Source organism: Drosophila grimshawi, unplaced genomic scaffold (genome assembly GCF_018153295.1).
Source record: "Drosophila grimshawi isolate 15287-2541.00 unplaced genomic scaffold, ASM1815329v1 contig_44, whole genome shotgun sequence".
NCBI classification, from domain to species: Eukaryota; Metazoa; Arthropoda; class Insecta; order Diptera; family Drosophilidae; genus Drosophila; species Drosophila grimshawi.
Window position 1 is genome coordinate 10,062,851 of NW_025063240.1, and position 21,133 is coordinate 10,083,983.

General features: G+C 38.8%; 2 protein-coding genes across 12 annotated transcripts; both read left to right on the plus strand.

Annotated features, from left to right (window-relative positions):
- The first annotated feature begins 1,074 nt into the window (after positions 1–1,074).
- LOC6556511 (leucine-rich repeat and death domain-containing protein 1) lies at positions 1,075–9,660 on the plus strand. 2 transcript variants are annotated; one of them, XM_032738661.2, is made up of 5 exons: positions 1,075–1,090; positions 1,391–1,892; positions 6,834–7,842; positions 7,908–8,106; positions 8,205–9,660. In XM_032738661.2, the coding sequence occupies exons 2-5, from the start codon at positions 1,600–1,602 to the stop codon at positions 9,128–9,130; spliced, it is 2,427 nt and encodes an 808-aa protein (XP_032594552.1). In that variant the 5' UTR covers positions 1,075–1,090; positions 1,391–1,599; the 3' UTR covers positions 9,131–9,660. The 2 variants fall into 2 exon arrangements, with proteins under 2 accessions (XP_032594552.1, XP_001984684.1); XM_001984648.3 differs by lacking the exon at positions 1,075–1,090 and having other exon boundaries at positions 1,297–1,892.
- Positions 9,661–10,469: 809 nt separating this feature from the next.
- Positions 10,470–19,740, plus strand: LOC6556422 (epsin-1). 10 transcript variants are annotated; one of them, XM_032743040.2, is made up of 10 exons: positions 10,470–11,035; positions 13,958–14,163; positions 15,253–15,341; positions 15,404–16,062; positions 16,116–16,779; positions 16,846–16,942; positions 17,003–17,268; positions 17,337–17,438; positions 17,790–18,278; positions 19,192–19,740. In XM_032743040.2, coding segments are annotated over exons 2-10 (2,430 nt in total). In that variant the 5' UTR covers positions 10,470–11,035; positions 13,958–14,162; the 3' UTR covers positions 19,255–19,740. The 10 variants fall into 10 exon arrangements, with proteins under 10 accessions (XP_032598931.1, XP_032598939.1, XP_032598930.1 ...); XM_032743039.2 differs by lacking the exons at positions 10,470–11,035; positions 13,958–14,163 and adding exons at positions 14,856–14,942; positions 18,844–18,914 and having other exon boundaries at positions 19,192–19,252; XM_032743048.1 differs by lacking the exon at positions 13,958–14,163 and having other exon boundaries at positions 10,874–11,035.
- Positions 19,741–21,133: the final 1,393 nt, after the last annotated feature.

Genomic DNA, 21,133 nt, shown 5'->3' on the forward strand with positions numbered 1-21,133 from the left:
CAGTGGCAGCAGTGGCAGCAACAGCTCAAAGGGGGCATCTAAAACACGCACAAAAGAGAAAACGGCGCCGGCGCCGACTTGCTGCCAGATTGCTGGGCTTGTGTTTTGAGATTGAGATTGACGCCTGGCGCCGCACACAGAAGGAACACATGTAATTGAGTGTTGCCACTGGACAATTACATAGGTAATAGTAGCACCAACGGCAGCAGCAGCAGCAGCAGCAGTAGCAAACGACGTCAATAGCAGCAGCAGCAGCAACAACAACTTTTGCATTCAAAAAGGCGCTCAAAGTTCTACAAGAACAGCAGCAGCAGCCGAGAAGTTGTCGTCAACATCAGTTGTAGCAGCAGCAGCAGCAGCAGCAGCAGCAGCAACAGCAACAGCCAGCAAGCAACAACAAGCCACAGCAGCAGCAGCAGCAGCAGATGGCGCCGACGACGCTGCCGGCGACGCAGCCAGCATACGGATCCTCAGCGTTTTCATTATTTTTCCCAGTCGCAAACGAACCGTGTTGGACTAAAGACGTGAACATCGGGTCTAGAAATCGTGCTAGCGCTATATACCATATACATATATATATACCACAACAACAACAACAACAACAGCAACAATAATAATATCAAACATATATATATATATATGTATATATATATATATATATATATACAAAATCAACTCACACTCCACACTCACAATCTTCTCGCTCAATACTCGCGGTTTTTTTTTTCGAAAAATAATATACAAAAAAATAAAACACAAAAAAAAACAAAAAAAATATAATTAAATAAATAACAAATCAACAGCAAGAACAACAACAATAATACGGTGTGTGTATTTGTGTGTTATTTTATTATTTTCCTTCGTTTCTTGTTGTTGTTGGTATTGTTCTTAGAAGATTAATAAATATATATATATATTTATATAAATATATATATATATATATATACAACAAGCCAATATACATAGATGTGCGTGTCAAGAGGTCACCCAAACGATTGAGCGAGCGAGAGGCGAGAGTGCAGCTAGTAAATATAAATACATATGTACATCTTATGTACAACACCCAACTCACATCTGTATAATCTTAACGGTATACTTATGTATATGTGTGCATGTTTGTGTGTGTGTGTGTTTGGGATTTAAGCGTGTTTTGATTGAAATTTGATGCCGCCTACAGTTTGAAAAGTGATTAAAATTTCAAAAGAATTCCGACAACACAGCACACGAAACGAAAGAAAGGAAAATAAAACAAACACACACACAGTGACACACGCACACACACACTGACACACACTCACACACACACACCGACACCCACACACACAAAAAAACACACACACACACACATCTAAGTATGGAAACTCCCGCACATATGTTCGAATACGAGTAGAAAAACGCGTTGCAGAGAGAGTTTTCCCTCGCTAACGAAACATTTGGCTGGTAAAAATAGTCCTGTGTGAAGACAACGAAAATTGACAACAACAACAACAGCAACAACAACAGCAACAAAATTGTGTGACGTGTGCTCAAAAGATTGATTGTTCAAGATATATACACAAATAATTAATACAGTCAATTGGTATTTAATAATAATACAATATGACTTCGCTGATGTATGCGGTGTTTCACATTGCAACACTGCAATGCGCTGTCCGTCCGGAGATTTCGCCGTGCACGTGCGAAACGGGTAAGGCGTTCAATCACGTGGAGCTCGCCTGCGAAAAACTTGAATCCTTCAATGCGGTCGTCGACAGTTTGGCCAATAAGCTCAATCCGGACATGAAAATCGATTTGAAAATAACGCACTCTCACCTTGACGATCTGGAGATGAGATCATTTCGGGATATGAACTTTAATCTGTACAAACTACGCATGCAATGGAACAATCTAAGGTTGGTTCACATTCTCTTCCTACAATTCCTATATCAATCTGTGTGATTGTTTTCAAGGCCGGACCTTTTTTTTTCATATCTGTAGCCCACCACAGAATTGACGTATCAATTTAGGTTCCTTAAACCCGATGGAAAAATAGCAAAATATTTACAAAATACGAGTACAATGTACTGTGAAATGGATGGAGAAAAACATGCTTCACGTGTTTACAACCAATTCCAGTGGTGCATGGATACATAAAAAAAAAACAATAACAATAACAATAACAATACAATAACAACATTTGACAAAAGCCAACCGACACTCATTATCAACTGAGACTCAATTGGGTCTCAATTGAGACCTGAGTTGTTCTGGGTTCTGGGGTTCTAATTATGACCTGGGTTGAAGTAAATGATTTAATTTTTCAATTAGGAAATGTCCGCCTGTGACGGGGATCTCCACATGCAATTGAGACAAAGTACAGGCTACTAGCTACTAGCTGCTAGCTGCTAGTTTCGGTCATTGCGACACTTTAAAGTATTCAAGCCAGCAGCAGTTCTCAAGATTAGATGACAACGTCTGAAACAACCAAACAAACATTTGCTTCGGGTGTCGATTTTTTGTTTTTTTGTCTTATTGATAATTGAATATAGACACTGAGCCACAGCAGACTCTTATCAATTATTTATATAAATATGTGGATCTCTCTCTCTCTCTCTCTCTCTCTCTCTCTCTCTCTCTCTCTCTCTCTGTCAGTTACCCATACATAGATGGTTGATTGTGTATATAGTAAATCCCCCCACACACTTATGCGACGTATACTTAATGCGTATGCAAAACTGATAATTGCAATTATTGTTTTATTACTGGGAGCGGAGCGAGAGAACTGCACGTTTTCTCTGAATGAATTATTAATATTGAACGCACACAAGCAAACGCATATTAAAAATAGCAAATATAAATAAATATTGACAGGTTTATTTTCATAAGTGTGGGGTTCATTGAAATTTGACATTTGTCCTTTTTCTTCTTTTGTCGTGAGCGGCCAAAACAATTTTGGCCGCATCTGCAACATGCCTCATTTATGTTGCATACGTATGTGTGTGTGTGTATATATATATTTTACAATTAGACAATTGATTAACTGCAAGTTTCATTGTGGCCGGTTATACAATTCGCTGACTCTGGAAAGAATCATTTGTCAAACGTCATCCATCAGTGCAATTTGTATGTAAAATTGAAAATGATTTAATTACTAAAAGTTAATCGAATCAGTGCTATATATGTATATATAAATAAATGTATATATATATATATACATACCATATGTGTATGCAACGCCGATTCGGTTCGATTCGATTGCCGAGCTCTGGCAAAAAGCGTGCTGCCGCTTGGCCACTGAAAAACTTTTTTACATTGATGTCAATTTATAATAATTGACCTATTGCCTTAATATCGCGCTCTGAACAAATCATGCCAGGCCAGGCCACCCCACGCCAAGATTCAGCCAGGAAAAATACTCTTCACTGCAAGTGACTCTACAACTGTATGTGTGTGTTATGTGTGTGTGATGAGTGTGTGTGTGATGAGTGTGTGTGATATGATCATGAATCGACACGAAGCGTAGCATTTTCTGGGATTCAAATTGAAAAGAATTCAGTCCGCCAATGATAAGCAAAATAAAGTATACGTTTTTAAAACTAAAATAATTAATAAGTTGGAAAACCCCCGAGCACATTTTGTGCAAAAATATTTACTTGAAATTGATAAGACCAAGTGAAAATCTAAAAATCGATTTGAAATCGTTTAAAATAAGGTATAAGCTACAATTATTAATATTTTTATTAAAGTCTCGTTGAGATTACCCATAAATAATAGGGAAATATTGCAAGAACTAGTAAAATTCTTAAGGTTTCGTTCAGGTTGTCCAAAAATAAGATAGATAGATTATGTGCCAGTTCTTCTAACTAGTGCGAAATCTATAAAATACACTTTTTTCCAACTTGGTAATCTCTTTGACCAAATTAAAAACTCGGAAGTAATTAACAATTTTTAAGTTGAACACATCATTTTTGGCCTGAATTTCCATTAGTTAATAATCATTTAATACAATTTCTTCAGCGCTTTCTGCGCAAAGCATACATTTTTTTCTTTTTACCAACTTCGTTCAAGTAAATGAACGTAAAATAAATTTGGAATTTCTTACGTTAAGCTAAATCAAATGGGAATGTGTGTGTGCATGTAAGTTTCTATGTATATATGTATGTTTATATGTATATGTATATATATATATGTGATAAGAGCAGCTGTTTTAACGATTGGCGCTCGTCATAAGTTTATGACTGGCGCCAAGTTGATAATGTGAATTTAATGATCACTTTTACGATCACTCAATGATCACAATGCGACTTCAATAAAACTGCTGTGGTTTTTTTTATTATTATTATTTTTTTTTTTTGTCAACAGCTTTATAGGGAATTTCTAATCAGAATGCTAAAAAGGTTAAGCCGCAAATAGTGTGCCACAATGTGTTGAATACTTACTTACTTATGAATGCAGCATGTGGCGTCCTGATGCATTGATTGCAATCGTATTGTTTTGTTTTTCTCAGGCTGATAACGAGCCAACACTGGCAACATGCAACAATGTCTTCATATAGTGAACTGATCTGGGTATATGAATACGCATATATGCCTCTGATTATAGTTCAACGAGTGCAGCCCTGAAAAAGTGCGAAAAGTGTTGACAATTAATTAATGTATGATAGCTACACATAATTTCTTATTATTATGGAATATTCCGCTTTCCACGCATTCCATGTGATAACAGTCAAAGTCTCAACTACTCGATTCGATTCTACATATTAAACATCTATATATATATATATATATACAATGTATAATATATTAAGGCTTTAAGAAAGTAAACAATCAACATAAAGTTTATACAAAACTTTGTTTTTTTCTTTATTTTTTTATGTTTTTTCTCGCTTTTGGGGAAAAAAAATATGAAGTGAAAAAAACCCAAAACCGCCTAATGATTACTTGGAAATGGAATGTTCCGTTGTTTCTTGTTATTGTAATTGTTATTGTTATTGTTATTATTGTTTTTTCTTTTTTTTTTCGTCTGCTGGGGTCAGCTCAGTTTGTGCAAAGAGAGCGAAAGAGCGAAAGAGAGAGCGAGTGAGAGAGTGAGGCAGCTGCAGAGACCCAATTGAATTTTATTATTACGTTCAATCAATGATCAAGAGGCCAGTTTAGGTCGTGTGACAATTATATGACTGACGTTAAGGAATTGTCTTTCGCACATACATATACATCTATATTATGAATGTATAAATATATATGGATAAACATATATATATTTATATACATATATATATATATATATATATATAGATGTGTGTGTGTGTTTATCTTGTACGATATGTGCTCAAGTTCAACGCGCGAGCTACGTCCACAAATTATATATACAATACTCGGTATCTATTGCCGTCGTTTATCATCCTTGCAACTTGACTTGCTGCTGTCTGCTTGCCGCAGACTCCGCTTTTCCTCATTACATAATCAATGCTTGACAAGACACTAGCAATCAATCAAGATCAAGTGTCTCGACGCAGGCGCAGGCTAAAAATAGCTGACTGCCAATCAGTGAACATTGTTGCTGCTGCTGCTGCTGGCGTCGTAGTCTGCTGCCAATAACGGCGCCAAGGATGTCCACTGGGATGCCAGCGGGCCAATTTGCACGCCAGCCAGGCCCAGTTCTCATCATCATGAATAATGCGACCATTTGGCGCCTCGACGGCGACTAGCAACTTAATAGCCATCGATAAAGTTGCAACAACAAACACAAATATTTCTACACCAGATACATATATACATATATATATTTATACATATACAAATATGGCTACCCAAACAGACATAGAACTGGCCCAATACGGTCGCTGATAAGCTGCGTCATCGACTTTTTAGGTGATAGAATTTCTGTTCAACATTATCGTTCAGCTTAGATCAGGTTAACATATGAAAAATAAACACACTGATTTTCTGGGGAAACTGGTATGAAAGTTCTATCAAATTCGTTTAAAAAACAACGACTCATGCAAAAAAAAAGTAACAAATATTATAACAAATATCTCATAAAATTTATGAAAAAATATTTTTCATTCAGTTCCTATCTTTTTTTCCATCAAATGCAATATTTCATTTCATTTTTGGAAGCGTAATGAAATCTTCAAAATAATTTTTTTGATTGAATATAACGAATAACTGAATTCTTTGTATATTGTGAAGTTGTCTATTTTTTTTTAAATTAAGTTTACAAAAAATATTTAAATAATAAATTGCCACTTTTAGTTCTTGTCATTGCCCAAAAGTATGCAATAATAACTCATTCAATTTCACCCTTTTATAAAAAACAACATCTTAATATAAAAAGCAATTCATGCTGATATTTATTTTATTTCCATTGAATCTTTTACGATTTTCAATCACAAAACTGTTTAAAGAAGTGAATAATTATACATGTTTATATATCGACAAGCATTTAAATTTTTGCTAGCATTAAATGTATTAATGATTTTACTGTGAAAAACATAATATTTGAGTACATATATATTTGCTGAGAGCTTTATCGGTTTTTTCATTCCCAGAACTGTTTTTAAATGTGTATAAACCATAAATACAACATTTTTTATTTTCTGCCAGCCTATTTATAAGTTTAACCTGAATATGACACATATTAGATACGTCAATAAAATATCTTTAAAATCTAAATAGTAAAGATCAAGTCCCATTCTTATCTTTAGCATGTGTTCTCAATCAAAATCTGTTCACGGCATCTTTATAAATATTTTTGTTGTTGTTATTGTTGTTGCTGTTGTTGTTGTTGTTGTTTTTATAATGGCTTTCTTATTATTATTAATACATATTGTATATTTTGTTTGCTATATTTAGATCGCTGCCAGAGCTGCCATTTCGTGGGTTATCGAATGTCACCTACTTAAGCGTCGGCGACAACGAACTCGACGAGGTGCCGAAGCATGTCTTGAATCACATGCCGCTGCTGCAGACGCTTGACATTGCACGTTGCAACATCCGAGCCGTGCAGCAAGACGATCTCAAGGGCATACAAATGGTAACGAATCTGATATTGCCGAGCAACAATATAACACGACTCGATCGAGGCGCGTTCCCATTGAGCCTGCTCATTCTCCATTTGGGCCGCAATCAAATTGAATCGCTAAATGGATCCTTACACGACCTGACCGAGCTACAATCGCTGTTCATCAATGCGAATAACATAAGTGATCTGGATGGCCAATTGCCGGATAAAAGTAAATTGATATTGCTGATGGCACACAATAATCGCTTGGAGCGATTGCCCTCGAATCTGGTGACTATGGATAATCTGGAGACGGTTCATTTGCACTTTAATCGCTTGCGATCCTTTGATCGTGTGCTGCGGAATGCCCCCAATCTCACCGAGCTCTTGGCGAACAACAATGAGTTGGAGTACTTGGCACAGGATGAATTCCTGGCTAGCTGGCAGATGGAGACATTGCATCTGGCGTGTAATCATATTGGGTCGTTGAACTACTCGCTGCATCCCATGCTCAAGCTGAAGATTGGCAACTTCTCGTTCAATGACATCGAAGAGTTCTCTATGGAGGAGTTGCACGGTTTGCGCTCCTTAAAGATGGTCGATCTCTCCTACAATCGCATCAAACGTCTGTTGCCCGGACATAAATCTATGTCGGAGTTGCCACTGATCGATCTGCGACTGGATCATAATCAGATTATCACCTTGGACTCGGCTCTGGCCGGTTTAAGTTATCTACGCATACTCAGCCTATCGAAGAATCGGATCGAGTCCATTCTACCAGGGGATCTGACTGGCATGAATCGTCTGGAAATACTCGACTTGACCGCCAATCAATTGGTTGACCTTAAGCAATTGGAAACGGTAAGAAAAACGTGCCTCTTCAATTGGCAGGCAAATAATCCCCATTTGGATCACTCTTTTCACAGACCTTGCTGCCGAATCTGAGGGTTTTAAAGGTGGCCTATAATAATATTAGCAAACTGGAACGAGACTTTTATGGGCTGCCTGTGCTGTGCCAGGTGAATCTGACCAATAACCAAATTACGACCATCTCAAGCGAACTAGTTACGAATACGCGCTGCAGGACTCACAATGTGCCCGGCAAACTGGAGATAAATCTGGATGGTGAGTGATCAGAAGGCAATGTACACTGAGAAACAAATCTGCTTCAAATCAGCAAATATGGCTAAGCATCTGTTTCCCCATTTTCAATTTGCTTGCAGACAATCCCATAATGTGTGATGTTGGCTTGAACGAGATCTGTCGTTTGATGGCGGCGCAGGATGCCAGGATTAGGGGACGTTCGCAGTGCTTTGAGAATGATCAGGAGGTGTGCACAGTGCTGCCCATGCTCTACAAGATCGATCTGCCGCTGATCGTCAAGATCGGCGATGCAGAGAATCCGAAAATGCAGATGATCGTTCCATCGCTGATACCCATCAAGAACAGCGAAGAGCTGTTGCCACCTTATATTAAGAGGCTGGGACAACCCATAATAAATCCATTGATTATACCTGCGGTTGTTGTCACAACACCTCCACCACTTGCACCCGTGTTGCAGTTGCATGTGGCGCTGGACAACAGTAATGCAACGAGCACAACGACAACAACACCAGCAACAACAACGACAACAACAGTTGCAGCTGCAGCTGCGACAACAACGGTAACTCCAAGTGCTGTGGAAATGGTAACAACCACGGCGCCAACAACAACCTCAACGACAACAACGACGCCACAGCCAAATGATACGCTGCCCGTCGTCCTGGACATCGAGGAGCCCAATCTGACGACGGCCAATGAGGCGCCGGGCGAAGCAGGAGCTGGACATAGTAATGCCACCGCAGCTGGCTTGCCCATTGAGCAGCAGCTGGACGAACAGAAACGGAACATGGAGAAGGATCAGTTGGAGCAGCAGCAGCAGCAGCAGGGACAACTGCAGCCGCCACTCGAGGAGGAGGTGGCCAAAACGGAATATGAAACAGTTGACTATATACCGAATGTGGTGTTGGCGCCAACGTCACCATCGAGCAAATCGAATCTGCTCGAGTTGGACACCGATTCGCAGTCGAATTCGGTGCTGCTCGGCGATCTGGAGGTGGAGCAGGCGGCACAGAATCTCCAAAAACCCGAAGAGCCGCCGGAGGTGTGAGCAGGCCGCAGAGGAGGCGAGCTCGGCAATTAAATAATTAAATGTGAATGGCTGGCATTGGCTGGCCATTTTGGGCCAAGTTTTTTGTGAGCAGGATGTGGGCGGCGACAGCGGCGTTGTTGGGTGTTCTCCTTCTTTTTTTTGTGGGGCGTGGCAGCGTAACGAACGAATTTTTGGATCGTATGTTTTTGTCGTTTAAGTTAATTTAGTTATTATTTCGATTTCGATTGTAAGCCGAGTTTTTTGTTGTTTACTATCAGAGGAGGATTATGCTGATGATGATGAAGATAAGGACGATGATGGACCCAACAAAAAAGGACATTGATAAGGAACAGGCTTAAGTTTTAAGTTGATTGCTAGGGGCGCAAATTAATCGACTCACAGCAGCGAATATAAATATATATATATATATATATTTAATAACTATATACACATATATTTATACATATATATATGTACGTTGAAAAGTTTAAAAGTAGGTACTTAGCATTAAACGAAAAACGAAAACAAACACAACTTCTTTATACCCTGTTTCCCATTTTCAATGGGTTCAGCGTGTAAACAGAATATATTAAAAAAAAATACACACACAAACACAAATACAAATCAAACGCATACGCATCGAGTTAATGTTAAAAAAAAAACGAGAAAAACACACACACTCACACATACACACACTCACACCAACCGTAGCAACGCACATACACACGACAAAAAAAAAGAAAGAAAGAAATTATATTGTTATCAGTTGGTTAACAAATGAATTTAGTTTGTAGCGCCTAATTATATAAAAAATGAAAATGGTATTCTAAATAAAGTCGTAAATAAAAACAAAACATTATTATCTAGTCTAATTTCACTAAGCTTAAAAATTCGAACAAATTTGAAATTTTCAAATTGATAACAGTTCGAGTTGGTGAGCTAACAGCGATTATTCTTAACAGTTTCGATTGACCGGGGCTGCATAACTATCGCTGTTCATGTCAGTCAGCACTGATATGTTAATCTAAAACAATATCCAACTTGCCGATATGTTTAGTTGATCTGCTGGAAGCTGAGGCGACGGGTCTGCATAAGTAGTTGTTGTTCCAGCTTATCTTAAATTAATGCTGCAAACAAGAAGCGCCCACAGAAAATACATTTGATTGCTGTAAAAGGCTAAGCTAATAATTCGTTGCTTAATGTGATTCAACATGTGTCATTTGTTAGGAATACAAGACAAACAAAAAAATCAGCTTAAAATGCAGCATTAACTTCTGCTCCTTCGTTGGAATTTTCCTTGCTTGGGGTTATTTAAGCGACTGTTCAAGCATTTGTAGTAATCGATAGTTGATTTTCCCAAACGTATATCGATGTATCGTTATGTTCAATAATACCATCGTCAGCGAAAGGAGACGGAGCAAAACAGCAGCAGAAAAAGAAAGCAAACGCAAAAAGCCATACAAAACAAGAAAATCATTTCTCTGCTCGGCGCTACTCTTATTATATATTTGGCTATATTTCGTGTTTTGTGGTGCAAAGAGTGTATAAATCGCCCACGCGTGCACTTCAACCATACAATTATAATTTGTGCTCGTCGACTGCAAGTTTTGTTGACGTCGCCGTCGTTGTTGTCATCGTCTTGTGACTATCGGGCATTCAAAAAGAAAGTCGTAAAAATATAAAAAAAAGAACTAGCTGGGAGGAGTATAGTTGTCATTGTTTTTTTTTTTTGAGCTATATACATAGCCATACACACACACACACACACAGCATTCACACATACACAAACGAACTAACTGCAGCAGCAGCGCAACGCAGGAAAGAAGCAGAGTTAAAACCGCAGTCGAAGAGACAGAGACAGTGGAAGAGGAAGAGGCAGTGACAGTGGAAGTGGAAGAGGAAGAGTCAGAAGTATTGCAGCAGGTAAGCGGACGGGGGCTGCGTTTGGGGCGAGAGCATTTCTTAGTAGTTTTTCTCTCTGTGTATTTGTGTTTTTCGTATTTTGTTGCTGGCATTTTGGCACAAGCTTTATATATTTAATTATTTATTTTTTTGCTTTTAGTTTTTGTTTCTCTTTAAAAAAAACAAACCTATTGTACATAAATATAATATACATATATATGTATGTGTATGTGTGTGTGTGTATGATACTGTTGTGTTGTTATTTTTGTGTCTTCTACATATATGCAAAACTCAGTGATTTTTAGTTGTGGTTTTTTTTGTTGATAAACAGTTGCCACAAATTATTATTCGCCGGTTCGTTCTTCGTCAGTCGTCATAGCCATCTGTTTATTGTCTCGGCGCTTAGTCATCGCGCGGCCCATTTCTAAACTGGTTTATGTTTTAAGAAATGACTAATAATCATACTGAATAGTGGAATTCTCTTCAAAATACCCCATATCAGTATGAATTCTACATTCTAGTTAATGAAATCTAATCGCATAGTTTGTTGATTTGTTATCACACACAGACATAGCGATACTCACGCCCCAAATTGTTCGTCCGCCTGCACAAAAATGCACTGTTAGAAAAAGAGAAATAAACAGGGGAGAAAAAGAGAATAGATAGAAAGAGCGTAAGATCAGGTTTGCTGCACAGTGGGACAATCTTGTTGTGTTATGCGCAAGCTTCGAATAGACGGTTTCGGACCCCACATTATCGATTGCGCAGACATTCGCAACACTGCGCTAAACGATAAACGTCGACGAAAGGGTTCCTAATAGCATTAGACCACAACAAAGCAAAACAAAGGAAAAAAAAATATAAATCAAATTTTTTCTAATGTGCACAAGTTGCTTGTTTGTTTTCTTTTTTTTCGTTGTCGGTCGCTGGTCGCCATTTAAATCACATTCGTATCAATTCGCATCACGCACTCAGTCGTTCATTCGCTCAGTATCGCTTGTGATCTCGATCGGGCTAAAGCTCTCGCTTGCTGCAGTGCGGGGCTTCCGCTTGTTTGTTTGATTTTTTGTTCGCCGAGACGTTCATTGAACCTGCTGTTTAAATTCAAGGCTCCCCCGTTTTGGAACAAAGTAAAACACAAGACATTCACACACACATACACAACGTTTTTGGCAATAATAAAAACCGTCGCCGTCGCAACAAAAGTCAAGTGCAAAAATAAAGCGCCACAACAAAGAAAAAGTGCCCGTTTCTCATTGCCACCCCACAAATTCGCTGCGCTCTCTCTCTCTATATTTTTCTCTTTCTAGCAGATTGCTGCTTTGTCCCTGGCATTCAAGTTCAGGCAACAGACGAGACAACAACAACGCACCTCCCCTTCCTACTCAATTCCAATTCCTCTGACTTCATTTGCTTGGTTTGTTTTCTGTTCTTTTTGTTGTGGTTTCTTTTTTTTATGCGACATTTAATTCAATTATTCGTTTCTTCTACAGAAAGAGTGAGACGGGGAGAGAGGGCGATGGTCTGTGCAAGTGGGCAAGCGAAGCAAAACAAACAAACCGTTAACCACCGGCCCGCATTTAAAGCTCTCTCTCTCCCTCTCTCTCTCCGCTGATCTTCACGCACGGCCCATTATTACAACCGACGAGCGGTCAATGAATCCCACAGCATTCACAAATCTACAAACACACACACACTTATGCATATACATACACATACGCATATATGTATGCAGACCCGTTCGACTAGTTCGAGTTTGAGCTTTTGAGTTCGAGTTCTGCACGAAGTTTCTTTCAAGCCGGCTTTGTAATATGTGTCAAGTGCGTTCTTCGCACTTAAGTGCGAACTACGAATTCCATCTCGAATCTATTTGTGTGAAAATGGGTATATGTGTGACCTTAGCAAACATACAAATAACCTAGGCTTTTAACGCTATCTGATAACTTATCAACAGTAAATGGGCATCAATATGATTTCATGTGTGTGCGTGTGTGATTGTGTGATTGTATGCGTGCTTGACGTCTTTCTGGCATAAATAGCTGTTTATTTTCTACGTTGCTTCAGCCACTTTCGCCAAAGTTGTTTATGATTCTTAAACCAAACAAAGAAAAAATTGCTTTTCGCGCTTTGATTATCTTGGACTGAATAAAAGTCGATGTGTTTGCTATAATTGCATCCTCTTCTTACCCCCTTAGCCTCACATAATGCATAATGCAGCTTAGTCGTCATTTTGCCTATTCCACAAACTGTTCCCACTACAGTTCTATTCTGTTCCCATTGCAATTATGTGGCTTCTTCAAATTGGCAACCGCTAACAGTGCATGAATAAAGGGCAGCTAAGCCGGCTCGTCATATTTATAGTCTCGTCTTTTATTAAATTTTAAATAATCGGACAAACCTTGAGTTCGTTTTAGCTGTGTTGTGTTTTAATTCAGTTTGTATTTAATTGAATCAAAAGAGAATGAGAGGGAGAGAGAGAGCATCTGAGAGTCGACTCTCTAGGTTATTTCCGTAGAGTTTTTGTTTATTTTTGCACTTTGCACACTTTGCTGGTACGCAAATTGAATTATAAAATTACCAGTTTTACTATTTCTCATTCTTTCTAGTGCTAAAGGCTAACTTCTTCATCTCCCTCTCTCTCTCTCTCTGTATTTTGATTGGAGTGGAGAATTTTGAACTTGAACCTTTGACGAGCACTGTCATTATTTTTGTTATTCTTAAAACTTATTGAGATTGTTAAAAGCTTTAACAAAGTTTTTTTGTTTTCTATTGCTGTAAATGTTGATTTTATCATACATTATCTTTTTTTTGTGTGCTTTATAATGCACACATGTAGAAAAGAAAGAAAACAACGACATTATTTATCTCTATATATACCAACATATATATATGTACTTTTATACTATGTATTTTGACTGTATCTATCTTGTATCTCATACTTAGCTTGCTTTGGAGCACTTAAACAGCAAAAACAAAAAACTAAAAAAAAACAAACAAAAGCTAAAGAAATTTGCGCAAAAATTCAAGCAATTTAAAAAAAAAGAAAAACACCTTCTATATACAGCATATATAGAAAAAGCATAACAAAAAAAGAAAATATATCGAAAGCAATCTACTTGTATAAGTCAAACGCAAAAAACAAACGAAAAGTAAGTCTTAATGTTTTCTTTGCATAAATTTTACTAAATACACCGCCTATATAATATATATATACTATGTATCAAATAATTGTTAAACTCTACACACAATAACTTACCATGTGGGCAACATTCGTCATTCATCAAATGTATTTATTATTATTTATTTTCTTGTTTTGATTGACTCCATTTTATTAGCACTTCTGGACTCTATCAAGAATGTTTTTTTTTTTTCTGATATTAGCTTAACAGATAGAAATAAGTGACGTAAGAGAAAAGTATTCGATTTAGTTTTTTTTTTGTTACTGTAAGTCTAAATATGAGAAATCTTTATGAAACGAGTCCTTAAAATGCCAACAACACATTAGATGAATTATTCAAAACAGGGCTATCCAATAAACAAAGCCATTTAATAAATTCAAAGAATCAGCAACACAATAAAATTATATAAATTACATTCAGACATTGATTATTCTGTTCACAAATTAATCAGTAATTTCCGCCACGCTCGAAATATTTATCACATACAATTTTTAATCAGTTTTAAGTTGAATATATTTAGACTCAAGTCACATGCAGATTAAGTACACATAAGTAGTCAAGTATTTGCCTAGATTTACAATATTAAAATGAAATCGACCCTCATTTGCTTTTGAGTTTCGACAACACACAGATACACACACTCAGACACATAGAGTTGCACAAAAAACACCCACAACACACTCAGTGTTAAATTGTACCGCGGATGCTGAGCTCCTGTGCAATATATTGGGATCTATTTGTGTTTTCGTGTTTGTGTTATTGTTTTTCCCATATTTGTAACATGTGACATTATTCATTTCAGCACAGAATTTTTTGTTGTTGTCAATTTACAGACAAAATTACTCAAAACAAAAAAAATACAAAAACAAAACAATTAACAATTACAAATTATACTGAATGTTGCGGAGCAGGAGCGTGGAACAGTGACAGTTACATATATATTAGAGATATTTAACAAACAAATCCTAAAACAAACAAACAAAACATAATCTGTAGATGTAGCCAATCGACATAGTCATAGCCATGTTAACAACTCTCCTAACTCTTCTCGTCACACAGTGAGGAAACAAAAAGACGATATGCAGGTCAATGTCGCCGGACTACGCAGAAACATCAAGAATCTCGCGCACAACTATTCCGATGCACAGGTGAGCAAGAATGCGAGTTGTAAACATTCATAAAACTAATGAATTGAATATATTCACCTCAGGTTAAGGTGCGCGAGGCCACTTCCAATGATCCGTGGGGGCCATCGGCCACAATTATGGCCGAAATAGCGGATCTAACCTATAATGTGGTCGCCTTCTCGGAGATAATGCAAATGATATGGAAACGGCTCAATGATCACGGCAAGAATTGGCGTCACGTCTACAAGGCGCTCATCCTACTCGAGTATCTGATCAAAACGGGCACCGAAAAGGTCGCCCAGCAATGCAAGGAGAACATCTTTGCCATACAAACGCTACGGGAATTTGTCTACTTCGAGGAGGGCAAGGATCAGGGCACGCATGTCCGCGAGAAGGCCAAACAGCTTGTCAATCTGCTCAAGGACGACGAGCGGCTGAAGAATGAGCGTGTCAAGGCGCTGAAAGCCAAAGAACGCTTCGCTCTGCATCCGAGCGGCTTTGGCAGCGATGGCTACATTGATGGGCCATCGCAACGAGATTTGCCGCCTGGTTGGCAGGAGGAGCCACCCAAAAATGCCTCCGAGCTCGAGATGGTGCGACCCCAGACGGCTGGCGAGGAGGAGCTACAGCTACAGTTGGCGATGGCCATGTCGCGCGAAGAGGCCGAACAGGAGGAGGCCAAACGACGCAGCGACGATGTGCGTCTCCAGCTGGCGCTCAGCCAGAGCGAGCAGGACTTTAAGTGAGTACTGCCCAAACGAAATATTTACTTGAATTCAAACTTAATCACAATAGTCCAACCAACGCGCACAGAGATCCAAGCGGACGGCCAGTAGCGGCGCCCAAGAAAGAGGAACAACAGAGCCATTTGCTGGACTTGCTGGATATCTCGTTGGGCGCAACAAGCATTTCGAGTCCACCATTGGGCGCTGCAGGCGGTGCACCTATTGTTGATCCCTGGGCAGCGCCAACGGCCCGTTCCGGCAGCCAGCTGTCGGATCCGTGGCCAGTGCAACCTTGGCGTCCGGATACAGTGGCAGCGCCACGCACCATCATGAGTACCGGTGTGCCGCTGAGCTCTGCAGCTGCGCCAGCTCAGGTCGGCGACGCGTGGTGCATGCGCACACAGTCTCCATCAGTGGCGTCTGGCTCCTCCAACGAGGGCTGGCTACAGACCAATGGCAATGCCAGCCAAAATGGACGTATGCCAGCGCCTGCTCCACTCGATCCCTGGCTAACAAAATCAACGGCAAACGCTGGCCTTGTTGCTGCAGCGCCTCCGTCGCATGGCGCCAACAATGCTAGTAGCAATGGCGTCTCAGCGGATCCATGGCTAGCCGAACCGCAACCAGCAGCAGCACCGCCAGCAACTCCAGCTGACCCCTGGGCGGCAGCGCAGCCAGCAGCCACAGCAGCGCTCGATGATCCCTGGAAGGCAATGCAGACAGGCGCCGTGAAGGTGAGCTTGCTTGGAAGAACCTTAATCGATTACAGATTCAAATTTTGATAACTTTTTAAATTGCAGAAACAATCGCCCGACTTTGATGAGTTCGATTTGATAACCAATCGAAATAAAAGTGCCGAACACAATTCCAATGCCTCCAATAACAACAACAACAATGGTTAGTTGCCACAGATCACAGTCTCTGTTTCTAATTATTAACTGGTTTGTGCGTTCACAGCTTCGCTGCTGGACGATATGGATCCGCTTTCGACAAATTATGGCAACAATGGTGTCTCTGTGCATCCATCGACGGGCGCCACAACCAAGAAACCGTATCGGGATCCGCTCGCATTTCTCGGCGAGAACTCGGCACTGGTCAATCTGGATAATCTGATCAAACCGAATACGCCGCAGACACAATCCGGTCTGGCACCCGCCTACAATCCGTTTGCCGACAATGTGATGCCACCGAAAACAAATCTATTCCAGCAACAGCAGCCAGCCGTGAGTATATCCGATATAATAAATACCCCATAAACTAAATACACATTTTGTTTGTACATTTTGGTTAGGTGCCGTCCATCAATCAGTTGAAACAGCAACCGCCCTTCCCCGTCAACATGAATCAGGATCCTTGGGCGCCGGTTAGCGGCGGCGTCAGCGCAGCCTCTCAGGTGAGTGTGCGTGCGTGTGTGTGTGTGTGTGCTTACAGTAGGGTATATATTTTAATTTGGGCAAAGTTCGTTTAGGTAATTCAGTTAATTTACTTACTTTATACATATATATCTATATATATTATGTTTGAGGTTGTCTTTGATATCTCTAATCATTTTTATTGGTACTTTTTACTTTACTCTTATCGTTTTCTCCGCCCCCCTACTCCTTCTCACTTGCATTTTGTTTCCTTCTTTCGTATGTTTGCTCTTTGTTTTCTTTATCTTATTGTTGTCGTCACCTTTCATCATTTCGAGCAATTGTGTTGCATGCAACGCTCAAATCCAAATTCGAATCCTTAAAAAACATAGGCAAAGCCATTGCAGCCACTGCGGCCGACCAGCTTGAAGCTGAGCGATGATTTTCAGCTGTTGAGCGTATTCAATAAACCACCACCAATCGTGTCCTCCAACCCACAGCCGAGCACGCAGCTCTACCACAACAACAACAATAATAATAACAACATCATAAGCGACAACAACAACAGCTACAACTATGGATTCAACCGGAGCTACAACAGTCCGGCAATTGACAGCATACGCAACATGGACATCTTAAACGAGACGCAGACGGAGCAACGTTCCTATTTCCCTAGCCCCACGGCGCCTTCGACTGGGCAATACAGTCATAGCAGCACTCCTGGTGGGTATTCCAGCTACACTCAGTGCTACAGTAGCGCCCTATCCGAATCCCTGGCCGAGACACCGGGCATTAGCATTTCACCCATTGTCTACGATGATAGTGGTTTCTATGGCAACTCCTCGAACACATCCGCGAGTGGCAATTACTGCAAACTGGAAGTGAGTTCTGTGAGGGCGTTTGGAATCTCGATTCTCGTCGCTTGTCGCTCCTCGCTCGTCGCATTCTTCCCCAACTCGTTGTTGCTCTTGTTGTCGTTTATAATTATTAAATACTGCTGCTGCTGTTGCTGCTGCTCTTTGCCAGAAATGATTTGTGATTTGTGATCGTTGCTTTTGCTTGAGTTTTATTTAGTTTGTTTCTTATTACTTTATTGCTTTATTTGAATTTGATTTTGTTTGATTTCTTAACCGTATGATATACTAGCTAATAAGTGCTTAAGAAAGTCCATCTGGCCAGGGAATGAAACTGAAAATAATAACAAGCTTGTTCAATTTGAAAATTCTACCTAAATGTGTTGTAAATGCTTGCTTAAAATATTTAATTCCCTTTTTAAAATGTAAAGAAAATCTATTTAATTTGACAACTAAACGGTTTCATTCCCTGCATTTGAATAATTGCTCATACATACTTACGTACTCATATTAACCAAGCAGCGCTGCTCTGCTAAATCAGCCCCAAAACAAAAAAAAAAACACAGTTGACCATAAAATTTTCTAATTGTAGCCAACAATGGAGGCTTGGACGCTTAAATAAAATACATACAAATATGCAATAATGCAATACAATGCAAATGGGTAAAATGTTTTTTTCGAATGTGCATGCTCTCCTCTCTGCTCCTCTATCCGTAATAACAATTCCTCTCTTTATATCCACTTGTTGGCGAACTTAAATACACTAAACTAACAAACTAATCAACTGTTAAATATTTACAAAAATAAATAAAAATAAATGTAGCTGCTAGCAAAAACTGCATGTAGTCCAAAATTTGCTTTCCATTTTAGCTGAATTTCTTGCGTATTTCTTCTGTTTTGAGAACTTTTTAATTGAATTTCTTATTTAAAATTCTTGCAGCAAAATAACAACATGCCATGGATTAAGCCGGAGGCAACCGCTACGAATCCGTTTCTGTCATAAGTGGGAGGAGTCAATCAGCAGCAGCAGCAACAATTAACAGCAGCCAAAATATCAATAACAACAGCAGCAAAAACAACAACACATTGTCGGGGTGGTGCATGGGACTGTTTAACAAGAGGAAGAGCAACAACGGCAACACCAACAGCAACAACAACAACAAAATGAAAATATGAATTAATTGATTACAAAATTATGTGTAAGAAAGTATTATTAAACTGTAAAACATGTGATGTGTTGTACAGCACCACCACCAACAACAACAACAGCAGCAACAGCAACAAAAACAACAACAACGACGACGAGAACAACAAAAACAACAACAAAAAAAGATACCAAAACACCAACAATAGCTGCTACTGAATCCAATGTGCAATGTGTGTGTAGCTTCAACAGCAGTTTCAAAACTTTTTAACATATTTGTAATAGCTCTTTGAAATAACTACTCCAAATGTATAGATAATAATATTAATAATATGAGTATAAACAGCACTGAGGGTCTACAGCCTAAGCTCAACAAATGTTGTTGAGTCCAAGTCAAATCGGTTACCCAAATTGGCAGCCTATAACTAATTTATTTCATAGCTTGTTAAACGTTGTTGTGTAATTTCGTAATGGAAACGATTAAAAACCAAAAACAAAACAAAAAACGAAAATGAGAGAAGTAAAACAAATATATAAAGATCAGTTCATTAAAAACAACAAAATTGTAAATGCAGCGCGATAAGGAAGAAGATTGTTATATAGCTTTAAAATTTGTGCATTGTCAAAAAAGATATTCACATTAACAACCACAACAACAACAACAACAAAACTTTTTTTTGTGTATGTGCTTTGTAATTGTAAACGTTTTTTAAATTTTTTACGTTTTTTGCGAAATTTATTTATTGTGTGGCGGGCACAGCAGAAACGATTGCAAAAGTTACAAAAATAACTAATTTTTTAAAACAAAAGGAAAACACATTTTTATGTAATTTTTTAACTAGGATTTTTGTGCGTTTGCTTTTGGGCCACCTTTCAAAAATGAGGAAGAAAAACAAATAATGCAATGCATATAATTTTTGCTGTTGAACATTTTTATAGCAAATAGTTTAAAATTTACAACAAAAAGAAACCATTAACAAAATATTATAAAAAACTAAAACAAAAATGGTATACATTTAGGTTAGAATACGTAAAAATTGTATAAGCGTAACTTAATGATAAACAAAATATATAAAAAAAAAACACAAAAAATCAAACATAAACTGATATGGAAATGCTTAAGAGATTTACACGCATATATATATATTATTAACTTACATATGTAGCTAAACATACACAACACACACACACACACATATACACTATTTACATATACATATACACAACAAATATACATGTATACACACACACACACACGCATATATACATATACACACACGTGCTAAAACAAGTAAAATTTTAAAGCATATTTTCATATGATTAAAACTTGATTTTAACAAAACAACAAAAAACGAACAAAACAAAACACATTCAAGGCAAGTTGCAGCAATTTTTGATGCTCGCATTGCACAACATTGTTGCAAGCAAAAGTGCTAAACGACCAAAAAAGCACCACAGCTCACCTCCCCCCCTCTGTGATCTTGTATGCCTGGCAGTTACCACTTGACAGCCAGCGCCAGCACTCAACACTTTGTTTGGTGGGGGCGCCACAATAACGGACGGGCAGAGGCTGAGCACGATTATGTTAATTTCAGAGAGGAGTACGCAGAGGGATTCCAGATTGTAGCAGCAGCAGCATTAACGGAGCACGCCCACTGCATATGGCAGTGATATTTGGCCAGCTGAGCTGCGCTGAGCTGGGCTGTTGTGGATATGGATGTGGGGATGTGATGTTGCG